Raw genomic sequence first — 23,405 nt, 5'->3', positions numbered from 1 at the left:
AAATAATTTAATACTATTCATTAAAGATGTAGGCCTACTGATCTTATGGAAGGAATTATTTGTGTATTTCCTTCACGGTATCGCAATTGCGGTAGATGGCGTGAAACAAATCGAGCCTCTCTGTCCGTTGGAAGGGGCGTTGGAGCAGGAATGCTCTGCTCGTGCTGTTGCCTGACTGTTGCTAGCGAATAGACGGGAAACATGGACGACCCGCGGGATGTTCAAACTTCCAAGCGAAACGGGAGCTCAAGGTCGTTATTTTCGACCGGTTCCGCTGTGGCTATGGAGATAAAACGGAAGAAAATACGAGAGAGTGCCTTATTCCTTCAAACAGAGGTATGAGGAAAAAGATACTGTGTTGCCTTTTGTTTGTTTTGCCGTCAACACAGAATCATGACAGTTCAGTTTACGTTGGAGGGAGGTTGGGGGTCCAAAGTGCAACGAACTTTCAGGCTACAAGCTTCAGTAAAAAGCAGCTTATGTGGTAGGATGTGCTTTAATAACCTGAATGGCTTGAATTGTTTTCTAACGTACACCTCAAACATATCACACACACCAACACACTTTGGCTTGCAGTTTCATGGGAAAAAGCTAACCAGAATCGAGATGGGCGACTTGCCCAAAATGGGAGTCGCCCCCTTTTCAACGTTCAGTTCTTTGAAACCAGAGCCATGTCGCTCTGCATTGTTTAGTGTTGCTAAGCATGTGAGGAAATATTTATCTTCTCTTTTTTTTGGCTTTAACACCGCTTAAACGAATGTCATTCCGGACAAAAAGCATCAAACGATGCCCACGTTTTCTGAATGACACTGTACAGATAGTAGAGGATATGAATTTGTTGTACGACAGATTTCTAAGAAGCTACAGGTGCTTATTTTTTAGTTTGTGAAAGAGAATGATGATGTTTGTCGTATCCCTAAAACAAACTCACAAATAACAATTTTCCTCAGTGGTCGTCACTGTCTATTCAGCATACACACACACACACACACACACACACACACACACACACACACACACACACACACACACACACACACACACACACACACACACACACACACACACACACACACACACACACACACACACACACACACACACACACACACACACCTTCTAATCAAATTGAGATGTTATAAGATGTTTCAGACATCATACTCCATTATGGCTATTAATGTGTTAGCTAGAACTACCCCAGATAAATGTTTCTTCCATTTTACACTTGTTATTTGCAGCATGCTTTCAATACATTTCCATACTGTGTATTCTCTATCCAAATTGCATGATCTAGCTCACATAAAGTAAAGTCATCTGCTCACTGTTATTGTTGTCCCATCTAGCATAATTTTTTTATTTAACTTTTATTTATCCTTGAGAGACCAATTGAGGGGTGACCCTCATTTACAATGACGTCGAGTTCAAAACAAATTCAAAGGAAAAACAACAATACATAAACAATATTCAATGCAAAAAAATCAAATACACAACAACAGGTGAAGAGAAAAAAACAATTGAAACATTTACATAGTGGTGAAGAGTGGCAGCAATTAAAATTAAATGGGTGAAAGTACAATATAGCCTAATTAAAACAGTTACAGGTAGAGTTTGGCAGATTTAAGATAGTTTGTTTAAATTGGTTAAAGGATATGAAGGTATTTAGTTTAATTTGTTGCTGTAAGTTGTTTACAGCATGATTGTCGTTATTTTGCATCATTTCACCTCACAATCAGAAAAAAAGTTGCTCTTTAAAAGTTGGCTTTACTGCCACAAGTTTGACATTTTGAAACATCAGTGTATCTTTTAGTGAAATGTATTAGGCTACTGGGAGTTCAGTAGAGCATACCGGTGGTGCTAGAAGATCACATTTTCTGAGACTATTGTACTATGCGGTTCTCTTCAGTCCGTCATTCACAAATGACTCTGAAAGCTTTAGCTATGTTTGTGCCAGAAATAAACTATTGTTGTTTTGTGCTGGACATCAATCATTTGTCTCTGCCAATAAACAACCCAGTACCAGAGACACACAAGGTTAAGTGCACTCCAGAGGCTGCAGGTGACATTGAAAGTGGTCTTGTTTTTGCATATTCAATTGATGTGCTTTAGTACTTGTTGACGTGACATTACATCCATTGCCGTAACACCGTTACCACTGAAAAGGTATTGTTTTTGTTCTTGCCACAAACAACATTCAAGGGCAACTTCATCGAACTCCAACTTTAGCAAAATCAATCATCATGTCTCTGGTCTCATTATAACCTATGCTATCTATGATTATAACATATTGTTTGACGGACTAACATAACTCAAAATATTTTTGCAAGTTCGGCTGCTCTGCGTTTTGACGTTGATTTGGTAATTTGGTAAACATTCTCCTTTGCATGGTCCTGTCCAAGAAGAGCACGAATATCCAAGAGAAGCTGGACTTTGAGATGCGAATGCGGGAGGGGGCCTACAAGCTGCTGCTGGCCTGCAGTAAGAGAGAACAGGTTCTCAACGCATCCAAGAACATGCTGACCTGCAACGCCAGGATCAAGGCTTATCTCACCCAGCTGCAGAAGAAAACACAAGAGCAGGACATGATGGGTGGGAGGTAATGGTGCTTATTGTGATCTCAGCTGGAAGATGTATTATGGTCATTGTTAAAATTGAAACTAGATATTATATATATATATATAAAACTATACCATGACTAACAAATGGGAAATTAGTCGGTTTTAGACAGAGGGTTTTGAAAATGGATTGCAGAGAAGTCGATGTATTTTACACACAGGTTACAGGTTTTGATCAATTGTAATAAGAAATGGAACATTTTTCTTTCAGGCATTCAGATGCAGCTTCAGATGACCGTATGCCCTGCAGTGGGACCATAGCAATGTCTGGTAAGATTTCTCCTGAATCATTCAGCACTTGAGAGTGTCAGTGCAGATTGCAGAATAAAACTGACACCCACTCTTAAAAAAACATGTAGGCTGGCTATTATAGCACAACAGTGTGGTCAAATTGTAATACTTTATTTTGAAAAAAAGGAATCTAGAGAATTTCAGTAATATGTACTCCTAGACTTGGTTTGTTCAATAACTTGTCTCCCCTCTGCTGATGTAGGGCTGCGTCTTCCTCTGATGTGGAGGGATTCAGACCACTTTAACAACAGAGGGAGTAAGTTTGTGCTTGTTTTATTAGCTTTGCGTCCTGTTATTTTGTGGATACATTCCGCACTAACTAAACATCCCCCTTGTGTTGATCAGGCTCTCGTCGAGTGGCGTTGTTCTGTCTGATGCAGATTGGCTCTGAGGTGTTTGACACAGAGATGGTAGTGGTGGACAGATCAGTCACTGACGTCTGCTTTGAGGGAATCACTATCTTGTAAGTTTTCATTGTACATATGTTACTGCTCACAATAGTTGTGCAATAAAATGTATTGTTTATGAATCTGTAGTTTTAAGTTTAAATTTTTTTTGTATCTTGATATAACAGTTATATCAGAGGAAGCTTTCATTTATCTTTTTGTGTCCTCTGTCATAGTAAAGAAGCAGTTCCTGACTTTGAACTGAAGGTGGAGCTATGGAGCTGTGCCCTGCTGGAGGAAGATCTCACGTTGGTAAAAACTCCAAAGAAACTGGCCAAGAAGCTCCGCAACTCCTTTGGAAAGACTGCGGGCAAGAAGCTGTGCCCTCTGGTGGACAGTCAAGACCCTGACACCTTCCTGCAGCACAACCCCATACCAGCGTATGTATTGTGTTAAACCTATATCAGACCTTTAGCTATCTACATGAGATTTTATTTTATTTTTTAAATTAAAAAAAATACATGAGATTTTTTTACAGATGGAGACTGACTCGATTGTGCCTTGGTACTGGAACAAAGGGAGTTGCTTCATGCTCACTCAATAGATTAAAACAGTGAATATTAAAATAAGGGTTGAACTGATATTTGTGGTTATGAATAATGATTTGTTGACATTCATAGATATGTTTTTGTACCAATATATTTAACTATTTAATTGGAAAAAGAGAAGAATTTTTTTTATCTTTTGGCCTGTATTTTTGTGTGCCCGAGAGGAAGAGTGTGCCTAAAAGCATTGAAAACATCAAGTGAAACTCCCAGCTAAACATCTGTAAGTGATACGTACCACCTGTTCAGTGATAGGAGAAACATTGGGATCATTATGCCTTTGAACAAGGAGATCATTTACAAAATACTGGAGGGTATGTGTGCACATGTTGGGGTTAAAGGGTTGGAGTGCTTGTACATTGATGATGTATCCTTTATTACTATTTATTGTTTTAGAAGTGAGAATCAATCTTTTATGGTTAAGTTCTGGAAGCCAACGAATGAAGATAAGTCAAAGCGCTATACTTGGAAGAATGCTTAACTGTGTTTGTGTGTGTGTGCATGCGTGTGTGTGTGTGTGTGTGCGTGCGTGTGCGTGTGTTTGTGTGTGTGTGTGTGTGTGTGTGTGTGTGTGTGTGTGTGTCTACCTGTACTAGTGGAGCCAGGTACAGCCTGCTTGCCTACACTACACTGTGTCTGCCCGAGGCTGAAGGCACTTTTCAGTCCCACTCCCTCATTGTCCTCCAAAATGGTAAGAGGCAAAGGCACATACATTTAATATGAGGGGGTTATACAGGGATTATTCTTTTAGCTCCAGATTTGATTCAGTAGTGTGGTAATTACACAATGTCTTTACAGAAACAAAGAGAGCTAAGATAGAGAACAACATTGCAGTTCAGCTGGGATTGCTTTTATTTCTTTATGCAAGTGATTAAATGGATAAGAGAGTTTATGCTAAGCCAGTTTTTTTTGCCATCCAGTTTTAATTACATGGGTAACATTTTGGTGTAAATTAGTAATGTACCATGGTACATTGGCGTTCAGGTCCACAGTGCATACTATGAGTTTTTAAATGACTGTTATTGTTAAAATCTCATATCAAATAAACAATGTAACAGTGGACATTCATCAGCTCTCAAAGTTGTTTAATCATGTGGTTTTACCTTTCAGCCAAGATTGAAATTATTCTTAAATAAATAACTTTTATAGTTGCATGAAGCATACAGTAGATCTCAGCATTCAAGGACTTTGGGAATTTATTGCTACTGCTGCGTTTTATCCCCACAGCTGAGTGGTCGTCGTGGCTTCCGCTTTATGGCAACCTCTGCTGCCGGTTAGTGGCCCAGCCTGCCTGCATGACACAGAGCATGATGACCGGCTACCTTAGCCAGCAGGTGCCTTCACTGTTATTCTCTTTAATATTAGTTCCATAGCTGGTTTCTAGGTTGAAAACTTAACATCCTTTTTTTTGTGTTTTTTTTCTTCTGGTGATTACAGCAAAGTGTGGAGGGGATTTACCGCTGCTGCAGTCTTTACTGTGTTCTGAGTGCTGGCTCTTTGTCCTGTTACTTCACCCCTGAAGAAATTGACGCTAAAGTGCAGCCCACTCTCAACATACCCATCAACAAGGTTAGACGGATTCCAAACCTTCACATTCCCCATACTCTCATTTGCATTTCATTGTATCATGCGTTGTTGAGCTTGTTGATTTTTAATTAGGTCACTTTACTGCAGGGGCAACATTATAAAACACTGTACTGGACCAAGTTACTGCTATCACTACATTTTTATCCATGGATAAATTACACTGTCTAGTTATTAAATATTTACATAACCTTCATTATTATAGATTCAAAATCTCAGCTCAATATTGACCCAGCATTTTCAGAATAACATAAATAAAAAATGCCACATTACTCACTGAGATCCAGCTGGCATCTTTGGCCTTTCGATGCTGAATTTAAAACAAAAGAAATCTGCAAAATCAGCGATGCACTTTTTAGTACAATGTCTCACGGAGTGCCCTCATTTGCTGCATTTGCAGGACACCCGCATCCGTGTGATGGAGAAGGAGTCGGCCAGCAAGAAATCCAGGAGTGTGTCCATCATCAACCCTTCACCAGAAGGTTCTCACACCATTGTCTTTACCACAGAAAGCAAGGAAGAGCTGGAGGAATGGCTGGACGCCTTACACCAGCATCTCTATGATCAGAGTGAGTGTGTATTCTGTGGAGAAATGCAGCAGAAGAGAGTGTATATCTTTCTAAAAACTATAGGCTGCCTGCATACAGTCCATGTGTGTGTACAGACTATAGAGCAGGAACATGTTTGTGTGTTTTCTAAAGGAGATTTTTGTGCATTTGAAAGTATAAATAGAAAGATGGTGGAGTGTGTCTACATCAGTCTTTTTGGGCAAGAAAAGTGGCTGGACATAAATTGAGCTAAACTCCCCTTTAGCAAGAACAGATAGAATAACCTTTTTATCTGGCTCCCTCGTGCCTCTCCTTGTTTACGACCAGGCCAGTGGCTGCACTGCTGCAACCGGCTAATGAAGATCGAGGTCGCGTCACCACGGAAACCATCACTCTTCCTCTCCAAGCAGGCTGACTCTGTTTACAACGACCTCAGTGAGTAAAATAATTGGGACAAGTGGCTGCAGTTAGTTAGATAGGAGGTTGATCATTCCCCTGCTGCTTGTTTGATGTTGAATGTTTTGCAGGATTTGTATTTGTTAGGGTTATTTATAGAGAGATATATGGGTACAATAAATGGGACACCTCGGTAAAAATAAATGTATTCTATCAACCACACATAATAGTTTTAATTTCAGTGGTGACACATAATATACCCTCTTAACATGCAAATCACAGTATTGGAATGTGTTCCTATGTGATCTAGGTGAAATGTTTTCGTTGCATTTCAATAATACATCACACACAGTAAAGAAAACCCCAGTGTAACATCTTCCCTTACTCTATTCGACCTTATTTACAATGTTTTGTTTGGACTTGCAGGTATAAATTCCCCCGGCAAGTTCGAGAGCATCACTGACATGATCCACAACAAGATAGAGGAAACGGACGGACACTTTCTCATTGGTCACGAGGAGGAGAAGGAAGCGCCCAATTGGTCCACTCTGTTTGACGGCTCCCAATCCATGGTAGTAGTGCAAAAGAGTATTTTATCCCAGAGCAAAACCTCCACGCCTTGTTCCAGCCCCAACGCCAGCTATACATCGGGCAGCAACAAGAAGCGCCGTGCCCCTCCCCCTCCCCCTGACAGACAGCCTTATGCCCCTCCCACCACCACCACCCGCCCTGCCAGACCTCCACTTCCTGCTCCTCTCCAGCCTCCCCCATTATACCGGGAGAAGGAGAACTCAGACGCTTGCATTTCACGCCCGGCCACGAGGCCCAAAACCGGCAGACCGTCTCTGGATGCAAAATTCTCCGCCATCATCCAGCAACTCCAGCGCAACAACAACACTGGAGGAGGAGCCGGAGCCCACGGCCGGAAAAACGCTCCACTGGGCGTGCTGGATGTACAACCACAAAGTCAGCCTCAGACCCCCTCTACACAGCAGGTAGATTACCAGAGCCAACACACCGACAACGCTGAGGCCACAAGTGAACATGTCTTCATCAGACCAGGGCACGGTCCAGGTCCTGCAGTGAGAAACAAAATGAGGAAGTCTTTCAGAGAGAGGATGAACCTCAAAGCCTTGTGAAACTCCAACGTTGATCACACCAAGATTAAAGCAACTAATCCTGTTTAGCCACTAATATAACAACAGTTAGAATTTGTCGACAGACCTGGCTGGGCAATGGATAAAATCACATATCAAAATATATTTGTCTGTACCTTAACAGTGAGACGGGAAACATAGGGTGAACGTCTAACCTGGCTCTGTCCAAAGGCATCAGAATCCTCCAATGTTACGATATCTCAAGACAAGACTCTACGATGTCATTGCTCGCCACTGACCAAAAAATAGTCCGGCCCATAGCCATCCCGTAAAAAAGCAATTACTTGCCTTTATACCCTTTGTTTTTGTTTGGGATAAATAAACAAGGTATAACGTGCTAATTAGTCAGCTTTTTAGTTGGCAGATTGTGCTACTTCCGAATAGAGCTTTCAGTCTTAATGCTAAGCTAAACTAACCATCTTCCGACTCTGGCTTCGTATTGAGCTGAAAGATAAGAGAGTGGTATCGATTTTCTTATCTTATTTCCCAAAATGTCAAACTGAAACCTTTAACGTAAAGGATGGCTGTGTGACTTGGTCTCTTAAGGAACAATCCTCACAATGTCCATCATGACTTCCCAAATCCCAGTTGACACCTCATATCACAATATCAATATTGTATTGATACATCTCTGGCTCCACTCAACCAGAATAAACTTTTTCCTGCACAGCTAGCCCGTGGATGGAATTGAAAGCTGTACGTTGGCTTGAGCACTGCCACCATCAATCCCACTAAAATGGAAAGGCTTATTTCTCAGCTCTGGAACATGGACAGAAGAAAGAGCCTTTGCAAAAGCACTCAAATTCCAATTGATCCACTGGCCAACTGTGGACGAGTCATTCCTTTTGGAACTATTGACTTATTCCACTTACTGTGACAATTTTATGACCACTATAGCTGATTTTTAAGGGAACAGGATTTGAGGAGCAATTGCAGGCACTAATGTGACTTCTCCATTCTCCAGAGGTCTTCATAATGGAGTGACCTTGGTTTTCAATGACTACACACAGTATGTCCAACATCATTTAAAACTGCAGTCCATACATTTTATAAACATAATGGAATGGGTCTTTTGAGTAGCTAAAATAATGAATGCCCTTGTGTTTTCAACTTATCCAATACTGCCAAACCACTAAATATTCAACCTCTTCACAATCACATGTTGAAGAATTTATAATAACGCAGTGTACACAACATTAGGTCTAGTTTCTTCTCTGAAATTGCCTGGCAAGATGAAGCAGCATGGTGAAAGCTACAATCCTCCTTTTTTATCTCACCCTTTAAATTCTGTTTAATCAAGAGGGGGGAGATGTAGAGGAGAGGCGGATTACAGGAAGATTTAGTTTAAGCCTTGAAAGAGCCCAGAATGGATTGTACAAAAGGGAATGCTGCTCAATATTGGCAGTGTGTTCAAAAAATGTTCATGCTCTGTGTGTATTACAAATACATTAGTCTCTTTGATGTCATACTGTACTGTATATACCTGGAAAAACAAGAGAAGGCTATTGGTTAAAAGCTCATCGTTTCAATTTACTGATGCTTATGTTGTACATGATTGGGCTGCATGATTATAGCCGTGACCACAATAATTATATTCCACTTCCTGTATCCTCTGTCAACATCTTGGATATTTTCAGTTAGACTTAGCATGCTACAGGCTAATGACTTTAATTAACATGTCAGTGTCCCGATCCTTAGTATTTCAGAGTAGCTGTGTACCCAGTGAAAGCAGTTTTTTGCAAACTGTATAGAAAATGTTTGGCCTGTGGACATTAAGCCTGAATGTGACCTAAATGTACATCTGCTTTATGACTAAGGACTGAATATGTTCACCCTGATCAGTCAAACTAATGAGCCAAATTAATATTTGTTTACGATGTTATTAAAAAATGTCTTTTATATTTGTTGTTTTGTTTATTACATGTGACCGTTATATCTAATATTGTATTGTTTCTATTCAAATGTTCTCTTTTTTGTAGTAGTCTCAATGTTACTTTTAGCATATTAATTATTTAGACTTTAAGTCGCATTGTGTGTACTTACTAGTAAGGAATACATTAATCCTGTCCTAGTGCAGAATCATTTGTGTATAGTGCAATGTAAAACATCTGTAGTTATTTTTATTCTTCTCAAAGTGCAATTCTCTCCTCACTCTGTCTAGGAAGCTAACTGTATTTTTCTTGTTATTGCTGATCTGGAATAAAATGTCCTACATTCTACCCTGGTGAGGCTGCTTTATTTTTGCTGAGTGTGGAAGTAATGTATTACTGCATATTTTTCATGGTAAAGGTTTACTAGGGGGTGGCTATAAAAATCAAAGCATTGCTTTTATTTGCAGCCCAACACACATCCCTTAGAGATACATGCACAGGCTCATTTCTCTACTGCAGCAAATGCTGTAGACTAGAGGCTTCTCTGGCTTTGAGCCCAGATGTAGCCTGTTGTGAAGATTAAGGCGGATGGCATCCCATAGCCAGATAATGGTATTACAATAATAAAACCCCATTCACACTGCATTTACTCAGGGGGGGAAAAATTATTACATTGATGTTAGTTCACTGGCGTTAAATATCAGTTTATTCAACCCTAACCATTTATCTGTGATTCAGTTAAATAACACAAATGAGAAAACGTGTTTAGATAGTAAAATATTTTAATTAAATATACAGGAGGTCATATCATACAAAATGTCTTTATTTTTTGTCTTGCTTGCCAGCTGGGTGATTGGTAAACAGATGGCTACTGTATCAAAAACACTTTCAGAATGCACATTAATGGAAACAGCGTGAAAAAAAAGAAGTGAAACAACAAAGTGGAGAAAAAAAGTGAAACGACAAACAAATAAAGAGTATCCTAAATTCTTAAATCGTAGTGTTTGTTTAAATCTAACATGAGCACAGTGACCTTGAAACACAGCAAAACAAGGGCACAGCTAGATTGTGTAACCGACTTTTTATACTGTTTTTATACTATTTACAGATTATAACAGTTTATATGATAACAACCACATGGTACTATCTACAGTGCTATTTACATAGAACATAAGACAAGAGAGAGGGAGGGGGTGGTTGTCATGAATTGATCCCGTATGAATGTTCTGTACAGGAGCCAGCATTTATGCCAGTTATACCTAAACACAGCAATGTACAGTACTTTAATCAGAAATGAATGTCTTTAAGTATTCAGTAAAACTTTACATGTAGACGTTTACAGCCTTTTCTTTTTTTCTTCTTCTTTTGAAACACCAGACACGTTGACTGTATATTTCGACTATCCTGGATTGCAATTATAGTGGTTGTTAAAGCCGAGCAGGTGTTGTCTTTACACCTCAGGCTATAGAGCGTGGCAGGCATAATTTATAGAGTCTGGTACCTTTTCATCACTGCTAGAAAACACACAGAGCACACACACGCCCTGTGGATGACAGACACCAGACCTGTGTCAATACTAACTATCATTAAATCTTTTCAGGTTTTTTCTATAAACGACTGCCTGAGACAGCTGAGCTAAGTAGATAGATCTATTTAAGCACAAACACTTACCATGAGGTTAAAGCATAACTGTAAAACCTAAAATGTTGTGCCTTAACTATCAAGTCTGGTGTCCGATAGCCAAGTGTGCCGTATTGTTTTTTTGTTTCGTTTCTTTACATGAGTGTCCGTGCGCTGCATTTCAGAGTGACAGTAATATTGATATTCCTAACCTGCTACAGGAGATAAACCTTAACAACTGTAGTGCTAACTCTAATCCAAGACTGCGAAAGGCACAGATATTTGCGAAGCAGTAATATCCTTAGTGACAACATTCCTATCAAATCATACAGTCTTTTCAGCGTGCTAAAAAAAAAAAAAAAAAAAAAACGCTTTTCAAGTCGAGACCAAACGGATGAAATGCTGATTTGTGTGGTGAGCATTCCACAGCTGATGTCCGCTTCATTATGCTGGTCCTACAGACAAAAACAAGCTGCTACGGCCTACTCATCACAAAAAAAAGGGTTTGGGGTCAAATTACTTGCAATTCAGAAAGTAAAAACAAGAAATGAATGGCTCTTCCATTAACTCTAACACAACAAAACACACATTCATGATTTGTCAACAGGTTGAACATGACAGCTGTTTGTGTTGTTACGATCTGAATTGGAATACGATTAAATGAATAAAAAACCTGAACTGAGCAACAAAAAGTGAGTCTACAGTACATCTGTTACACACAGCACCTCAAAATGTTGTAATGAGACTATTTCGTGTTATACAGCACCGCGGTGATTGTTAATGTCTATGTCTTAATCTATGTGGATTAAACTGCGGCACAAACAGGCAACAGCTTTCAGCGTGGAGACATGTAAACAGATGCAACACCACTGGCTGCCTGAAGTGTAATAACGAGCCACACAGCGGTCTTAACGTTGTTTATCGATGGTGAAAGGCTCCTCCTCGTCATATAAAGAATTTAATTTACGTCGTCATGTTACTTGTAGTGTTTTTAAGCAAAAAAGTTTAGCCCTCAGACGCAGTAAACAAATGGCTTTTCTCTGTTGCCCTCCACTTCTCACACGTCCAGGGCAACAAGCTGACTCATGGGCACTGAGAGCGGCAAACTGATTTGTGAGCACATACACATGAGCAGTGTGCAAATAAGGATACGACGACAACAACAACAAAAAGATACAGTAAGTGGTGATAAAAAAACAAAACAAAGAACAGTGCAAAGAATATAAACAAATGCATACAAAAAAAATTCAAAAGGAAAATGGAATTTTTCACTCTTGTCTTTACCGACGAGTTTATCAGTCTGTAATCAGCCACAGTTTTTATAATCAGTGTTTTTATCTCTTTTTCGACTGAGACACAATCCCCGAGCGAGAGAGACGAAAAGAGAAGGATGAAAAAAGTTTTTCAGAGGATGAAAGGAAGGAGAAGAGGGATACAAATCCCATCCCCTCTCTCTCTCTCTCTCTCTCTCTCTGTCACTTTTACAGTCTGGTGCTGGGGTGTACCGAGGAGAGCTGAGGTGGCGGGAGCGTGGAGAGAGGGTAGAGGTGGTGCAGCAGGTCCCCGTACAGTGCTGCCCCGCCCGGGTATCTGTAGAAGTGGTGCGGGCTGGGGCTGGATGCTAACAGCTGCCTGTGGAGCAACATGGAGTGGAAGGCTAGCGGAGGCATGAGGGGAGACACCGCCGACTGGCTCTTCAGGTACTGCAGGCCGGGGTGGTGGTGCTGCTGGAGACTGTCCTGGCTGATGTACATGCCTGGGTAGAAGGGTGAGGCGTGGTGTGGGGGGTACGTACTAGCTGGGTGGCCCTCGGGGAGATGGTTGTTGAGGTGAATGGCGTGCGCGGGCTCGGCCGGTTTGAGCTCCTCGGGGTCGCTGCGTCGGATGCTGGCGCAGGCCGGGTGGATCGGTGTCACCACGCGCACCTTCCTCTCGGGGACTTCCTCTCCGGTCTCTGGTTCCGCCAGGCCCCGCTTACTGGGGCGGAGGGGACTGGGACTGGACGCTTTGGGGCTGGGAAATGGCTGCTGCTGCGACGATGACTCGGCTTGGCTCTGTTTGGGGGGCGAGACGGTCATAGGGGGAACCCTGCACGCCTTGGGGTGGGAATCCAAACCCTGGTGCAAGATGGAGTAAGGGAGGCTGCAGAAGGAAGGCTTGGAGAAAGAGGAGGACACCCGCTGAGAGAGAGGTTTGGAGATAGTGAAGTCTCTGGGCTGGTCTTCCGCCTCTCTACTCTCTACGCCGTGTGTCGTTTGAGTCCTGTCGCTGTAGTGCGATCTGTAGGCCAGGCCTTCTTGCTCCAGGCCACCGCCGCAGACGAAGCCCTGGCTGCCCTCCCTCTGCTCCCTGCTGTAGTGCTGCTGCTCTCTGCGCTCCAAGCCTGCCATCCTCTCCTGGCTCAGGCAGCTCTCAGTTTGTCGGTAGAGACTGTGGAGGTGAGGGGAAGAGTAGCAGTCGCCTGCGTAGCCCCGGGCCTGAGAAGCTGCTCCCTGGAGTAACGTCTCCCCTGCGCTCTCTACTACTACTACACCGTCTGGGGCGTGCGTTCGGGGGAGATAGGGCTGCCACGGCGGGTTGACTTGAGGCTGGAGGTGATGATGGCTGATCCGAGAGCCGTAAGTCTCTGAAAGCTCCCCGCCGCTCCTCTCCGACGATAGGCCCCCACCACCGGAGGCCTGTTGGTGGGGCTTGCTGCTCTGGGCGTGCTGGATGACCGAAGGCCTGAATATGGGCGCTACCTCTGGGATGATAGTGTCTGACACACACCCGTGCCTCTGTCCAACCACCGCAACCACCACCTCCTCCTCCTCCTCCTCCTCCTCCTCACCACTCTTTCTCTTCTCCCTCTCCCTTTCAGACACACATATAACAGGCAGAGAGGATAGGGTCGAGGGGGGTGGGGGTTGAAGATGGGGAGAGGTATAGGAAAAAGGGTTGGACTCGCACACCTGGGAGAGGAGCTTCTTTTTGGCCAAAGGAGACATGACCCCCTGGCTGGCTTTGCAGTAGGCAGCAGTTTGTGCGTGGCCCTGGGGAGACTCCTTCTTAATGACCCCATAGTCGTCTTTGTCTAGAAAGGACTCTGCCGTGCTGCTTAAGTCTATACACTGTCTGTCGGCCAGCTTACACATGGGTAACACCTTCCCTACTCTGCCACCGTGACTCTCTATGGAGTCTTTGACCCTGGACGAGGGTTCAGGCAGAGCAACATGCCCAGCAGGTTTGTTCTGGTCCCAGCGGTGAGGCAGGTAGGGGTTTTTAGGAATGAAACAGCCGTCGATTTGCTGTTCGTGAGAGAGTTTTGCGTGGAGGGCCTGGCTGATTTGCATCCATTCAGGCTGGGGAGCGGGCGGCCCCGTGTGGAGGGTGAGGCCGGCGTGCGGGGCTCTGCAGTCCGGCTCTTTGGGGCAGAGCGAGGATGGCTGCTCCACCACCGCCAGGGACTCCTCTTTCTTCAGGGTCAGATGTAACTCCTCCTCCTCGATTACGATTGGTTCATCTCTCAGACACGCCTCCTGCTGTACGGCCACGGAGAGATCCTGACTCTCTTCGCTTCCCTTGGAGTCCTGTGTGCCCCCAAAAAAAAAGATAGTTGTCAGTTATTTCTCAAAAGTCAAATAAAGCAAGACACTCGTATTTATTTCATTTTTGAGGGAATTTAAAAAGGACACAGTAATTCAAAACGACGGAGGGGGGGAGGGGGGGGGAGTGTTGATGAGAAAGCACAGGGAGATTAAAATAAAATGGAATTCCGAGCACGAAAGAATCCTGATGAGGCAGCAGTTGGCCAAAGGTCCGTGACTGACCTGTGATTGTTCTTTGCCTTTCCCCGTCTCCTCTTCGTCCTTTTTACACTCCGGCTTGAGACTGTTGGGGCCCTTCAGTTTCTTGGCCCCCAGCACTTTGAGTTTGGCCCCTGAAGCCTTCTCCTGGCCCACCTCCTGCTTCCTTGGTTTGGTCAAGGGCAGCGGTTTGTCCTGCTCGCCTTTCAACTGCCTCTCATAGGGAAGGAGGAGCCTGAGGAAGAACGCAGGAAAATGATTACAGATGAGCTGGTGGTGTGGTCATTGGATGTCATGTCAAGCTTGTGAGGTTAGTTAATCACACAAGCACTATGTTATATCTAAAATAACCGTACAAAACTGTATATATATATATATATATTTGAATACCCTTACAAGGGAGAGGTGAAGCATTTTACAAGCAAACCACTTTTTTCTTGTTTTTTTTGTATCCATAGCCCTGGTTACAGAGTAAAAACACCAGAAACCACTTAAGTATTTTGTTTGCTAATACCAAAAACAGAATGAGCAGCAGCTTTGCCACAGGCATGCAGAGTTTCAAATGACTTGATTTAAAACCTCTCTGTCTTAATACCTGGCAAGCATTAACAATCCCATTGTAATTACTGGAGGTTAGGGGAAATCCAGGTTCAGCTGGATGCCAAAGAGTGTGAGTATTGTGTGTGTGTGTGTGTGTGTGTGTGTGTGTGTGTGTGTGTGTGTGTGTGTGTGTGTGTGTGTGTGTGTGTGTGTGTGTCAGAGAGAGAGAAAGAGAGAGAATGTGAATAACCAGTTATTGCATGCTGCGACAGATCCCATTTGTTATTAGTTTAAACAGGAGAGAAAGGAATATGTGCAGTGTTTCCCACTAATGTATCATTCCGTGGCGGGCCGCCACACTTTCATTTTGCCCCGCCACACTTTCATTTTTTTTTTTTTGATAGGCCTAGGCCTATATGTAGCCTATATTTTACTATTTAAAAAATATACATGTATACATTTCATTTGCAATGCGCGAGTTTCACTTGGAAGCAATAGCATTTCCGCATAAAAATCTTTAACGTGTGATTCGCGCTGTGATCTCAAGAAACAATATTTCCTTCAATCATATTATCAAAGCGCCGCTTGAGGGATCGAGGCTTGAATCTCCCCGAGTCAATCAGCCCCTCCCCCTGCGGTGTCAACACGCGCTGTGACTGTATTGCCTTCAAGTAGCCTACGAGAAGAGGTATCAGCGCATTAATTTGACAAGGATCATATGAAACTTATTGAGGTAGCCTAAGTAGTAGGGATGCACCGAATATTTGGCCACCGAAAAAGTTCGGCCGAAAATGGCAAAATAAGTCATTTTCGGTTTCGGCCCGAAACAGTTAAAAAGCCGAACAACATTACCGAAAATTGGCGAACTAAATGACACTAAGGAAATATGTTTTTAAAAGAGTTGCGCGCTGGTAAACCAGGAAATGGCAGTAAAGAGAGACGTAACCGTGTATGCGAGCCACGTCTCTTTGTGAGCGCGCAGCAGGAGCAGTTTGGAGCGTGCATGAAAATGTCAGAGTCCAGTGTGGGAGAATTTTTTCAAACTGGATGAAACACGGCGCAGACAGTGCAATGCTTAATGCAGCATAAAGTTAAAACGCTCGTCCAACACTGATGTTTAATCACCATAGAAACACAAAAGCCTTGCGCGAGCGAAGCAGCGATTCACCCGGTGAAACTCTGTGACAGTGTGACAGATGGTAACGGTGTCACTCAGAGTGACACCTCGCCGGTGAGGGCCGCCGCGCAAAAAAAACTTTAGTTTGACATCTAAAATGATAACCGGAGATATCCTGTCCGTTAGCGCTGTTGGGGGAAAAGGCTCCTACGGTCTGATTGCATTTCTCGAGCCTGAATACACAGCCAAGTCGGCAAACTGACAGCGCGACTAAATACATGTCCAGCAAGCCGCCTCCCTCCGTTACTTTCAGTCTACAGACAAAAAGGTTACAATCACCTCCTAAGCATGGACATCGTTTAAAGCCTCTCATTGTTATGATCAGGGCTTTGAAGCAAATTCTGAAGTCTGAACATTACGGTGGGAGCTGTGGTGCAGTTTTTTTAGAGCAACTCAACCTGCACTGCAAAAAATGAAGAACGGCAATAGGCCTAAGTCAATCTTTTTGTAGATTCATCCTCATATAAATCATGAGGTAAATATCAGTGAGAGGTTCACAAATTAATTCCTAGTAAATTATTAATTTTACTCTTAGATTTGAAGGTTTTACTGTTTAATTATTTATTTAGGGTTGCTTTTTAGTTGTAGGCTATGTTTGAGGAGAACATTTGGGAGTTCATGTATGCAATGTTGAAGTAATTGACTAAATAATAAACAAAACTGCAAAAGCCTCTTTCGGTATTCGGTTTCGGCCAACTGTTTAATTTTATTCGGTTTCGGCCAAGAATTTTCATTTCGGTGCATCCCTAGTAAGTAGGAAAATTACCATCTGTATGTCTGATCGCGAGCAATTTTTCCATCACAATTCATTCTGCGCTCTTTGAGCACCCTCTGCTGGAAAGAATATTGTGAGCTATCCTTCGTGATTGTAGTCACAGTTATTTGAGTACTAGTAATTCAACAATCTAATAAAACAAAAGGGCGCTTGTGTTCACTCTTTTGAACCACAGGTAACCACCACCTTTGCTTCATTTTTTTGATGGCTCAAATGTGTATCATAGAAAATTATTTATTCATTAACCATTGATAAGTGTGTTAAACTCCATCTTAATCACCATTTATATAGGAATAGTGTTCCTCAAAGTACACCAGATTGATGCATTTAACATTTAAAAGGTACAAAATTTTCTTCCGGGGGAGCATACCCCCGGACCCCCCTAGGGGGGTCGGGGTCCCCCCCCCACACTTTCAAAAAATTCTGTGGGAAACACTGATGTGTGTCTGTGTGTGTTGTGTTTGTGGGTGTGTGAAACTAATGTGGTTGGAAATGAAAAGAAGGAACATGTCTGGAAGAATTTAAAACTTTTTTTTTGAGGAACCTCGTAGCATATAATATAAATGTATGATTATTCACAGAAGCCCTGGTTACAGTTATAACATATTTCAGCTGTATTTTAACATCTATCAACGTGATCCAATGCAGCAAAGCTGAATATGCTCTTTCATTAAGTCCCCGCAGGTGACAAGGAACATTTTGTAGAGAACTTTGACTTCTGTTATTTCTCTTCTGAATACTTCCCAAGTCAATTTTCCGTATCTGATGTCATCACTAATGGGAACATTACAATCTGGATAACATAACAATACCCCTGTGAAAATAATGACATGAAGAAACCAGCAAGGGAAACTTCCAGACTTGTATTGCTCAGAGAAGAAAATGGAAATTGGCAAAAGACCAGGAATAAGAAACATCGTGGAAGAGGAAACCAAGACAACTGCAAAACTACAACACTCCAAACTTCAATACGCTTCTCTCAAAAGTCTCTCCAGTTCCTCTCTCAGCTTTTTTACTATAACAATCCATAAAAGCCAGACAGAAACATGACTTTCTCAGTCATGAGAAAAAAAAGAAGGACTTCTCGTGTAACGACAAGAGACGGTTGCAGTATTCCTTTTAAGGGACATGGCGGTAAAACAAACAATGAATCAAGAGCCGTTTCTCCTCCTCTTCAAAAGGAAGAAAAAAAGCCTCAGAGAGTTCAAGAGGCTCTGTGGGATTTTTTGTTATTTTTCCTCTGAACAAAAGTGCTGGCAGGGAAAGCGGTGAAACTACATTTCATACAGCTGGTCTGGCACCAGGCCCCAGGCCAAGAAAGGAAATGTACTATTAAATGTGACTTATTGGAAAGACGCAGAGCAAAGGGGTTGTGAAAGAGAAGACGGGAGGGAAAAAGAGCCAGAGGAAAAAGAAACAGAGGGAGTGAAAGAGGGGATAATGACATGTTAATGAAGAGCAAAAATGAGTCTAAATCAATGAAGAATCCTTGAAAACAGGGAGCAGCAGTGGTATATTTATCACAAATGGGGAAGGCAGGGGTTATATAGCTTTTGTGTGATTATGCATTATAGCACAGAGAATGCAGGTAGATTAAATGATTCACCGTAATACAAAGTGTGGATTCAATTTCTTCAGGCTAGTAATGTGTATTCAACATGTGCAGCTGTCCTGATTACTGATCAAAGGGGCTAGAAAAGTGGCACATTTATACAGTATATACCAGGGTGCACTGTTGACTCTCACAATGATCTGTGGGAAAGAGACGGCTGCCTTGGCCCGGGTCAGCTTTATGGAATGTCAATATGGGGTGGGGGGTTGGGGGTGACGCAGGCCCGGATAATAATGTAAGAGCTGAGCCCGGGCGGGAAAATTACTGGAGCCTTAAATAGTTCCAAATGGGAAAGATTTGGACACTGTGTTCAAAATTACTTTCAGGAAGTTCCCCACACTGTCCGAATTATATTCTTTGTTACACATAATATATAAATATAAAGGTGACTCACAAAAAAATGTGTAGCCTATTAAAAAAATATTTCTAAAAGTAGTACTTTGAATTCCAAGACACATTCCTTTAACAGTTTTATGCAAATTTACCACAGAAATGGCTGAATAAGCAAAAAAAAAATCCTCGCTCCTTTTTCCATTTTTATCTGTTAGAAAAAAAAAGAGGAAAAATAATAGAAGCCTCAGTGTGAAGGTATGGAGTCATTTCAAGGAGTGTATATATAACTTAGTCATGATCATGTAATATAGCACTGACAATACAAGACCACTTATATAAGTAGCAATTTCCTCCAAGGGAAGGGGAAGGGTTGAGCTTGGCAGCCACCGCATTAGTTGAGTGGAAGCCAGGTGAAGTTAATAATTCAGGACACTAGGGGGCGTGTGTTGCACTGAGAGATTCCAGGAAATAATTTCATTAAGGCAGGAGAGAGGCAACATTTTTATGAGGTCAATAAATACTTAACTTCCTCTCATGCCAATTTATCACCCGGCTCTTGTTTAAGCAGCCGTTTTCCACGTTGATAACAAGCGACTAAAATATGCAGTGAGGAGATTAAACGTCAAATGGGCAAAGATAGTGGATGTGTCACCTAATTAGACTCGGAAAAATACCACTTTGTATATACATATAAAATGCATTACATCTGATCTTTCTTAAGTAAGATCAATAGCAGTGTAAACCACAACTGTCAACTAAGCATGTCTGTGCCTTTGAAATAATGGACTGCACACAAAGCACCCCCCCCCCTACCAAAAAAACACAACTTGGCAAAAACAAGGTGACTTTACCAGCATTGTGCTGCTCTCATCTGAGTTTTGTCTTACAGGAACCAGCAGTGTGTTAGAATCCAAGAAATGCATAAGTCACCAAATAAGTGGAAAAAAATGCCTGCGGGCTGTTCCATTTCAACGATTTCCCCCCCGTCTCTGCTGAAATTAATTTTAACTGGTGTTGTGTTAAGATCACAGGAGCTGCTTGGTGCGTTGAGAAGAAGAAAAAAAAGAAGGAAAAGAAACTATTTAAAGAGCTGCTGGACAAGCCCCAGGGGCTGTAGAAAGATTTGTAGGGAAAGAAAATGACTTTTACAAGACTGCCAGGAAGAGAGGATGAAAAAAAGAAGATAAAATTAAATCTAAATGCAACAATCAAGCATCATCACAGACAGCAGTGAGGAAACAATAACTGCTGTGGAGAAAGAGAGAGAGAGAGACAAGCAGATGCCAGCAGAAGGATAAACAGACATTGTAGCTCGTCCCTTAGCTTTGGATTCATGCCTCAAAGCCCCTCTTTTGTCTCCAAGCCAAACCACTTGAGGTGACCCTCATTCATGCAGTTAAAACAGGAGGGCAGCACAGGAATGTATGATAAACTTAAGTCCTTTGTCAAGTCTGAAAATACCAGATTTAAAATGACCTCTACTGTTCCCCCGGGCTTTGCTCTCATTAGCTGCTGCTGCAGCCTGCAGTAAATGTTCGACATAGCAGGTGTGAGCCAGGAGTGCTAACTGTTTAATATAAATGCCTATTATTCACCATAGAGAAAAGTAATAATACCTAAAAATACACAGAACATGTGCCCTCTCTTGCTGCCCTACAGTGGACTGAAAGCGCTGCCAGAATGCCATTAATTTAATTTGCTACACTGAACTAGTTATTAATCTCACTAGCCTCGAATAGATTCTCATACAGTCAATTGCCTGTCCCACGTCCGTGTCGTAATTTGTGATTTCTCATTGCGACGGGGGGGGGGGGGGGGGGGGGGGGGGGGGGAGACTTTGACTTTGACCTTTTGATCTGATTTCCATGCATAAATAAATCACACAATATTGTGATTTGTTGGATCACTGCAAAAAAATAGTTTTCTTTTCATCACTGAAAGCTCAATGAAATATTTTGTCTTTCTCGCTCTGAGAGGTTAAAATCTCTGCCTGCTGTTTCAGTGTAAAAAGAACACGCAGCTCTTTGGCAGCATTCCCTAACAAGCTCAAGTCCACATTCAGCAGGAGAGTCACGGATAAACAAAGAATTTGGCCATGCTTTTGATGCGGACAATATGTTGAGACATTGTTTATAGTGTGCTGAGGAATGCGGCTGGACAATATTCAACCATGTTCTCCATATTGCGCCGTCTCTGCTTCTTGTCTGTCCTGCTTCATTTCTTATTATTGAATCATTTTTGTCATATTGTTGTCTTCCTCTCAGCTTTGGAAACACGGTAAAACAAACTGCGAGGACATGAAGGTGATACTCCTGCCTTGGCATCTCGTTGTAATCTAATTATACCCTCTGCTTTAGAGCAGAGTCATTGAAATACGTGTTTTAGATACAGTATTAGTCCAGGCAAGCTAAAGCGTAATGCGCCACATTTGATGCATCTGCAATACATCAAGGACTATGCAGGCAGATGCTGACGAGTACAAAGATACCAAGGATCCAGCAGAATAAAATTAAAAACACAATCCTCTGTCTCTTCCCTAAACCTGAACTGTATTCCACGGTAACTCTCAGTCTGAGGACTGGTTAGAACATTTCCTCATAATCACAAGCAACAAATGTGTTTTTTTTTAAATATCTGGAGAGCAGCTTTAGTGAATGCGGAGGGATGTCGATAGAGGGAGGAATGGATAAAGGCCGAATCAATAAAACATTGAGTTGACTAAAATTGGAACGGACGCGCATCTGTCTTAAAAAAGAAACACATATCTTGCATGATCTGAGCCGGAGACTATTTCACAGGCCTCAGTGTGCACTACATCTGGCATACATCTCATACTTTGAGGAAGGAATGATCTAATCCCCAAACCCTCTCATCTAAAACTCTCCAATATTTGCCCAAAAAACCCTCAGAGTTTTTAAATAGCAAATTATTCTAAATAGCTTCTCTGTTGCCATGGATACCCCCCCCCCCCCCCCCCGCTCCTGTCCCAATACCAACCCCGTTGTGCAATTACATTAGAGTGCCAAGGCATGGTGAGGAGGTATTAAAAGAACCTGTAACAGGCAGAAATGAACAAAGATGGTTAAATATGATGTTTCTGTAACAAGAGATCACGTAAGAAACTGGGAAGATTAAATATGTAGGAGCTGTTAGAAGCCACTGACCTGTATAATGAAAGAAACAGCATGAAGTGCAAGGAAGGGAGTGAGAGAGAGAGAGAGAGAGAGAGAGAGAGAGAAGGGGAGGGGGGCATAGAGAAAATGGCACAGCACAGAAGCAAAAGGCAGTCTATTTCAAGGTTATTGATGCCATCTTTTTCATGACCTCATTTTTAATTCAGAGCGCCGGGGCCCTGACAGCTAATCTCGGGAAACGGTTTAAATAAATATCATTAAAGCTTTTCCTCGTAGCTGCAGCGACCAGACCTTGGCTCGGACACTTCTGCATTGATTTTTTTCCCCCTTCCACCGCGCACTAATGGACAGCACTCGGCGACTAAAAAACAGTAACTTTAAAAAAAAAATTACAATTAGCCAAGGTTATTATGCTGTTCAGTTCCAGCCATGTAGCGGCCATTACTAGCGGGCGATTACCACCTGATCCTGGACAGCGTAAATACAGTGATTATGCCTCCATCCTTCTCAACATAACATCTCCAAGGAAACCAGTTCATATGATTTTACCATTAGGGCTGTAAAGGGATAATGTGTATAATTTAAAAATGAGAGCTGAATACTTGTGGATACCCACAGTCTTTAACCCAAATAACACCAAGAAGGCTGAGCATATTCACTTCATTTACAGCTATTATGTCCTGAAATATTGTTTCTCCTTACGAGCTTGAGACTTTTAGATTTTTAAATTCCTGCTCCTTTGTACTTTGTCATACTGAGATGAATCAGAGGTGATGGTTCTGTGAGGAAAAGGAAAAACACAAGAGTTGCTCCAGTTTGTACACTGTACAATCTCTTGCCTGTGAATTATATTTCTGTAGCACATTGACTAATGATTAAAGGTGGAAACAAAGACGCCTCTGGGGGACCAACACACACTTCAGCGAGCCCACAAACAGCCTCATTCATCATGCGGAGAGAATGGCCGTGTTTGCTGAGT

At 42.2% G+C, this 23,405-nt stretch overlaps 2 protein-coding genes across 2 annotated transcripts in view; one reads left to right on the top strand and one right to left on the bottom strand.

The window, feature by feature from the left end:
• Nucleotides 1-201: 201 nt before the first annotated feature.
• rtkn2 (rhotekin 2) lies at nt 202-8,446 on the top strand (the record flags this gene model as incomplete). The annotated part of the gene is made up of 12 exons (XM_080036932.1): nt 202-336; nt 2,400-2,593; nt 2,824-2,882; nt 3,106-3,159; nt 3,249-3,366; nt 3,526-3,729; nt 4,491-4,585; nt 5,122-5,228; nt 5,332-5,463; nt 5,879-6,047; nt 6,354-6,461; nt 6,849-8,446. 12 exons carry the CDS (start codon nt 202-204, stop codon nt 7,559-7,561), a joined length of 2,088 nt encoding a protein of 695 aa, XP_079893058.1. The 3' UTR covers nt 7,562-8,446.
• Nucleotides 8,447-10,257: 1,811 nt separating this feature from the next.
• Nucleotides 10,258-23,405, bottom strand: part of arid5b (AT-rich interaction domain 5B) — a 79,340-nt gene continuing 66,192 nt past the window's right edge. Inside the window, exons 9-10 of the mRNA XM_080036897.1 lie at nt 14,880-15,090; nt 10,258-14,639 (exon numbers count right to left, since the gene is read on the bottom strand). Coding sequence (XP_079893023.1) covers nt 12,552-14,639; nt 14,880-15,090 — 2,299 coding nt within the window. The 3' untranslated portion in view covers nt 10,258-12,551. The remainder of the gene's footprint in view (nt 14,640-14,879; nt 15,091-23,405) is intronic.

Source organism: Ammodytes marinus, assembly GCF_949987685.1.
Source record: "Ammodytes marinus genome assembly, chromosome: 11".
NCBI lineage: Eukaryota > Metazoa > Chordata > Actinopteri > Uranoscopiformes > Ammodytidae > Ammodytes > Ammodytes marinus.
Note: the sequence above shows the minus strand (reverse complement) of the source record. Positions and strands in the feature narration are given on the sequence as shown.